At 44.8% G+C, this 7,500-nt stretch overlaps 1 protein-coding gene across 1 annotated transcript in view; it reads left to right on the plus strand.

The window, feature by feature from the left end:
• Positions 1-5,434, plus strand: part of LOC139924572 (A disintegrin and metalloproteinase with thrombospondin motifs 2-like) — a 38,440-nt gene extending 33,006 nt beyond the window's left edge. Inside the window, exons 25-26 of the mRNA XM_078286524.1 lie at positions 3,683-3,826; positions 4,395-5,434. Of these exons, the coding sequence (XP_078142650.1) occupies positions 3,683-3,826; positions 4,395-5,329 (1,079 nt within the window). The 3' untranslated portion in view covers positions 5,330-5,434. The remainder of the gene's footprint in view (positions 1-3,682; positions 3,827-4,394) is intronic.
• Positions 5,435-7,500: the final 2,066 nt, after the last annotated feature.

The raw sequence follows: 7,500 nt of genomic DNA on the forward strand, positions 1-7,500 counted from the left end.
GATGGATGGATGGATGGATGGATGAACAGATGGATGGATGAACAGATGGGTGGATGAACAGATAGATAGATGATCAGATGGATGGATGGATAGATGGATGGATGGATGAACAGATGGATGGATGGATGGATGAACAGATGGATGGATGAACAGATGGGTGGATGAACAGATAGTTGGATGATCAGATGGATGGATGGATGGATGGATGGATGGATGAACAGATGGATGGATGGATGAACAGATGGGTGGATGAACAGATAGATGGATGATCAGATGGATGAACAGTTAGATGAACAGATGGATGGATGGATGAACAGATGGATGGATGAACAGATGGATGAACAGATGGATGAACAGATGGATGGATGGATGGATGAACAGATGGATGAATGGATGGATGGATGGATGGATGGATGAACAGATGGATGGATGAGCAGATGGATGAACAGATGGATGAACAGATGGATGGATGAACAGATGGATGAACAGATGGATGGATGAACAGATGGATGAACAGATGGATGGACAGATGGATGGATGAACAGATGGATGGACAGATGGATGGATGAACAGATGGATGAACAGATGGATGAACAGATGGATGGACAGATGGATGGATGAACAGATGAATGGATGAGCAGATGGATGAACAGATGGATGGATGAACAGATGGATGAACAGATGGATGGACAGATGGATGGATGAACAGATGGATGGACAGATGGATGGATGAACAGATGGATGAACAGATGGATGAACAGATGGATCGACAGATGGATAGATGAACAGATGGATGGACAGATGGATGGATGAACAGATAGATGAACAGATGGATGGATGAACAGATGGATGAACAGATGGATGAACAGATGGATGGACAGATGGATGGATGAACAGATGGATGGACAGATGGATGAACAGATGGATGGATGAACAGATGGATGGATGAACAGATGGATGGACAGATGGATGGACAGATGGATGGATGGACAGATGGATGGACAGATGGATGGATGAACAGATGGATGAACAGATGGATGAACAGATGGATGGACAGATGGATGGATGAACAGATGGATGGATGAGCAGATGGATGAACAGATGGATGAACAGATGGATGGATGAACAGATGGATGAACAGATGGATGGACAGATGGATGGATGAACAGATGGATGAACAGATGGATGAACAGATGGATCGACAGATGGATAGATGAACAGATGGATGGACAGATGGATGAATGAACAGATAGATGAACAGATGGATGGATGAACAGATGGATGAACAGATGGATGAACAGATGGATGGACAGATGGATGGATGAACAGATGGATGGACAGATGGATGAACAGATAGATGGATGAACAGATGGATGGATGAACAGATGGATGGACAGATGGATGGACAGATGGATGGATGGACAGATGGATGGATGGATGAACAGATGGATGGACAGATGGATGGATGGACAGATGGATGAACAGATGGATGGATGAACAGATGGATGGATGAACAGATGGATAGACAGATGGATGGACAGATGGATGGATGGACAGATGGATGGATGAACAGATGGATGGACAGATGGATGGATGAACAGATGGATGAACAGATGGATGAACAGATGGATGGACAGATGGATGGATGAACAGATGGATGGACAGATGGATGGATGAACAGATGGATGAACAGATGGATGGACAGATGGATGGATGAACAGATGGATGAACAGATAGATGAACAGATGGATGAACAGATGGATGGACAGATGGATGGATGAACAGATGGATGAACAGATAGATGAACAGATGGATGAACAGATGGATGAACAGATGGATGGACAGATGGATGGATGAACAGATGGATGGATGAGCAGATGGATGAACAGATGGATGAACAGATGGATGGATGAACAGATGGATGAACAGATGGATGGACAGATGGATGGATGAACAGATGGATGAACAGATGGATGAACAGATGGATCGACAGATGGATAGATGAACAGATGGATGGACAGATGGATGAATGAACAGATAGATGAACAGATGGATGGATGAACAGATGGATGAACAGATGGATGAACAGATGGATGGACAGATGGATGGATGAACAGATGGATGGACAGATGGATGAACAGATAGATGGATGAACAGATGGATGGATGAACAGATGGATGGACAGATGGATGGACAGATGGATGGATGGACAGATGGATGGATGGATGAACAGATGGATGGACAGATGGATGGATGGACAGATGGATGAACAGATGGATGGATGAACAGATGGATGGATGAACAGATGGATAGACAGATGGATGGACAGATGGATGGATGGACAGATGGATGGATGAACAGATGGATGGACAGATGGATGGATGAACAGATGGATGAACAGATGGATGAACAGATGGATGGACAGATGGATGGATGAACAGATGGATGGACAGATGGATGGATGAACAGATGGATGAACAGATGGATGGACAGATGGATGGATGAACAGATGGATGAACAGATAGATGAACAGATGGATGAACAGATGGATGGACAGATGGATGGATGAACAGATGGATGAACAGATAGATGAACAGATGGATGAACAGATGGATGGACAGATGGATGATGTCAGTGCTGGTTCAGTCTGGTGTTGTCAGTCGTTCTCTTGGTGGAGCAGCAGGTTGCAGTGATGACTGACAGCTCAGCTGCAAAGCTGCACCGCCCCCACGTGGCTGTGAGAGGTACCAGTTTGAATGTTGAGGACTTCATTACCCAGAAACCCTGTGGAGTGAGGTCAGTAAGGGAGGGGGGGGGGGGGGGTCCCACAGTTCATTGCACTACAGATATGATGAAATAAACAGCGTCAGGTTTATGGGCCTGTCAGCTGATGAACTGCCAAACTGAGATCTCCAGTCAGGAGTCCGGACATTTGGATTCAGCACATGTGTGACTCTGGTTTTCATCCATGTGAGCAGAAATAAATACAGGATATGACATCATAATGACAACAGGACTGCACTTCCTGTTTCTGTACTGCCAGGCTGATCGCTCTACCGGTCCTTCTTCTTCTTCTTCTTCTTCTTCATATATTTCTTCTTCTGTTGCTCTCTGTTCGGCTGTCTGAGGTTTGCATTAAGAATTTTCTACAGGTTGTTAGTTTACTAGTTATTATTTTAGTTCATTACTTTAATTGATTTATGAGTACTTTAATTTCTTTACAAATTCATACAGTGCTAAAGCGTTAAAGGGCCATGTGTACCATGGAGTTAAAGGGACATCAAGTTATTTTAATAGCTAGTTCTTTTCAGTGAAATTATTATTTTCAATCATTTTTCACAAAGCCATACAGCAGTTCAGTTAGAGGAAAACCTTGATGTTTTATTTGAAGTTATATTTCTTCACAGTTAACTGAACTGTTAGCCACAGCTAGCCAGTTAGCTTAGAATTACAAAGTCTGACAATGTCAACAAACTCTATTTAAATTCTATTAAAATCGAATTTCTATTCTATTCTCTTCCGATCAATGTTGCTCTGTTCTGTTGCATTCAATTCAATTCAATTCTATTCTATTATTTTCTACTCTATTCTGCTTTACTACATTGTGTTTTATTGTGTTCAATTCTGTTCTATGAGACTGATTGACAGTAATGATTGACAGCTGCTCCTCATCTGTCTCCAGGTCAGCGTTGCCGTGGTGACCAGTCGGTGTTTTGCCGGATGGAGATGTTGAGTCGGTACTGTTCCATCGCCGGCTACCGGAAGATGTGCTGCAAGTCTTGCAGAGAAGGCAACTTCAGCAACTTCAGTAACTTCAGCACCACAAGCCTCCCGGCCCCCGGGACCACCAGGTCAGCTGTTAATAATATTATTATTAAGAATAATAATAATAATATAATGAACAGACAACATTAGCATTACTACAGTCTGGTAATGTAGTTTTTACCTGAGTGAGTCAGCGATTTCAATCTTGTTGCCAATCAACTGAATTTGTGATTATTACAGAGTGTGCGTCTCTTTGAGTGTTTGGTGTTGGGTGTTAGGGTGTTGGGTTTTGGGTTTTGGGTGTTGGGCGTTAGGGTGTTGGGTGTTGGGTGTTAGGGTGTTGGGTTTTGGGTGTTGGGCGTTAGGGTGTTGGTGTTGGGTGTTGGGTGTTAGGGTGTTGGGTGTTGGGTGTTAGGGTGTTGGGTTAGGGTTAGGGTTAGGGTTTGGGTTTTGGGTGTTGGGTGTCAGGGTGTCAGGGTGTTGGGTGTTGGGTGTTGGGCGTTAGGGTGTTGGGTGTTGGGCGTTAGGGTGTTGGGTGTTGGGTGGGTGCATACAGAAGTCCTAAGCAGATGTCACTGACCTGTCCTTGTTTTCTGCTCCTAGGTCCTGGAGCTCCACCTCAGAAACAGCCACCGGGTCCAGTACCAGTTCCTCCTGGCCTCACACCGGGTCCAGTACCAGTTCCTCCTGGCCTCACACCGGGTCCAGTACCCCGTACAGCAGCAGCATTAATGGAACCAGTAACAGCACTCCGTCTCCCCGCTACACTGCATCCCCCCCTCCCACCAGCGGGGGCAGCACCACTGACTTTGTCTATGTGGAGTATGAGGACTACGATGAGTACTCGTCTTACGAGGATACTCTGACTCCCATAGTGGCTTCTGTAATCCCTACTACTTCTAGTACTACTACTACTACAACGATTACTACTAGTACTGCTACAATGACCAGTACTACCAGCAGATCCACTACGCGACGCCCAAGGAAAACCGCTCCGCCATACTTGTTCAGGAAGAGGACTACCACTCCCACAATGCCTTCTGTTACAATTGCTATGGTAATCACTGATGCTCAGGACCCACCACCGTCGTCAGTCAGAACTTCTGCTGTCCCAGAGTTCCCCACCACGCCGGCAACAACGGTGTGGGCTGATGTTGATGACCTCATCAGCGAGGGAGTATCCACGACGGCAGTACCGAACACAAGCAGGACGGCAGGAGGGAGGAGCCGTAAAACTAAAACTGATCTGACAGAAACCAAACCAACGTCGTCCTCCTCCTTCCCCTTCTCCTCTCCCTCCCCCGACAGGAGAGAGGAGAAGAAGGAGAACAACTCCGTCGATGAGGTTCCATATCGGATCGTCGGATTGGACGGCGAGATCTCTAGGAGCCACCAGAACTACTTTGTTCCCCGGATGCCGCCGTTCCGCGAGCGAACGCAAAACAAACGCATCCAAGAGCTTTTGAATGAGAAGCGTCGGCAGGATCTTCTCCAGAGACCCGGTAGGACCAAAGATCTGCTGCCGAGACCTCGTAGGACCGACAGGAAACACACCGGCTTGTGAAACATTGAGACACACACACACACACACACACACACACACACGCAGAGGTTTTCAGGTAGTTGTATTGCACACACATGCAGCATGTGCGACTTGCTCACTATCTCCTAATGCTAATGAACTCTAAATGGATGGAAGTTGTTCGAGAAACAAAAACAAGAACAAACGGCTGATGACACTTTCCCTAGATCTACATTTCCTAGTCATGTTTCCTAGAATCTAGAGTTCCGTTTCCTAGAATCTGGAGTCAATAACGAATAGCACTTAGTTAAAGGGGAATGCCACTCAATTTCCAGAATTCCTGTATGTTATTTCTCTGGTTCAGACTGTCCAATCAGTTTGTGAAGATGATCTGGAGCAGCTCCTGATAACGCATCTTGATGACATCACACAGTCAAGTGTTAAGGTCTAATTGGACGTTTCTAGGGCAACTGGAACCTGCATTTCAACGCCGCCATGGGAAACCTAAACCAAACACGAGATCATGTTGCTGTTCTGTAATCTGGAGACCAGCTGGTGGACCAGCTGCTCCAGACACCTGAACAGCTGTATGCTATGCTGAAATACCTGAACAGTTTGCAGTCACATATTAGAGAGCATTTTTTGATTTGGCTGATTATCTTTTCCTCCTCCATGTCTTGGTTTCCTGTAGCCTTCTTCTCAACAAGAAAGAAATTGAGAACAGATGAGTCCTGTTGGTTTGACGCCACTTAATGCTTGTAGTTTGCATTGGGCCATTGGAAACAGTTGGCTTGTGTTTCATTGTGTTTCTTCTCTGGATGCTGTGTTGGGGAGAAATCAGTGCATGTTCCAAATATGAATTTATGAATGTTTGATTGTTTCCTTTATATCCAGAGGATTTTGTATGTTGAGCTTCAGGCTTCTGCTTCCTTCACCGTAACCAAGCTATCACACAGCGCCGGGATCCAGACTAAACATCCGGACTAAACATCCGGACCAAACATCCGGACCAAACATCCGGACCAAACATCCAGACCAAACATCCAGACCAAACATCCATTCCGAGAAAAAACTCTGAATTTCTGAGATTCAAGTCAGAAATTTACGAGAGAAAAAACTTCTGAATCTTAACCTACCAACTTTTACTATCTAGATAAATAAACTTGATGCTCCTCGTTGACGTGTGGTATTCATGTTCAGGGTGTCTGGTGTGGAGAGTCTAGGGTTGGGCGGTATCCAATTTTTGACACCATTAAACCTTCCCCAAATTTTCCCGCGGTAGCCTATACGGTATTACCATCTGATTAAAAATCACATTGTAGGGCTTGGAGGGAGCCGCCAATTCCAAATGATGAATTTATGTAGTCGCTGCTATATCGTTTCCCGCCACAAGGTGGCTGCAGTGCACTTCAACTGTGATTTTCACATGACAAAAATGTGATACATGTTCCAGTTTTATTCTCTGAACAACATCAGAAACAGAATAGCAAACGTTACATATTTACAACAGAATATTGAAACAATAACAACAAAACATGTACAACATTAACAACATGTCATCTATATTTTAAGTTAAAATATAAAACTTGAGTGCAAATACAGCGGGTAGCCTAAGGTAAATAAAAAATAGTGCAAGGACATGACATTAATTCTCGGGCGTCTGTCAACCAAATGGAACGAAATTAACAACAAATTGTCTATGGGCTACAATCCAGTACAAATAAATTAAATTAAAAGCCTATAGCATCCAGTAGGCTTATCAAATAATAACAAAATAACAATAAATAACAAAAACGGCAGTAACGAAAATGGGCATAAAAGCGTATCCTACAGACCGCAACGTTAGGCTATTCTTCAAGCCTATTCTAGGTTTTTCGCCAGAAAAACAAGCATATTTACTTTTTCCGGCTTGAGCAGGGCACGTAACGGACTTACAACTTTGCCTGCGGTGCTGAACACCCGCTCTGATGGTGAGTTGTGGCACACGTGCACAAGTACTTTCGGGCCACCCTCGACATCAGCGGAAAGCGGCTGGCTCCATTTGACTTCCACCAGAGAAGGGAATCTTCGTCTCCGTGAATCACAGGCTCGCGACAATAGGCATTCATCTCTGATTCTGCTCGCTCCTCTATGGTGCCGAGTCCGACAGGACCTGCCGCGCCCGCCGCATCAGCTTTTTTTGCAAGAGACTGCCCAAAGTTATCTTTTTTTTC

Source organism: Centroberyx gerrardi, chromosome 11 (assembly GCF_048128805.1).
Source record: "Centroberyx gerrardi isolate f3 chromosome 11, fCenGer3.hap1.cur.20231027, whole genome shotgun sequence".
Lineage (NCBI taxonomy): Eukaryota > Metazoa > Chordata > Actinopteri > Beryciformes > Berycidae > Centroberyx > Centroberyx gerrardi.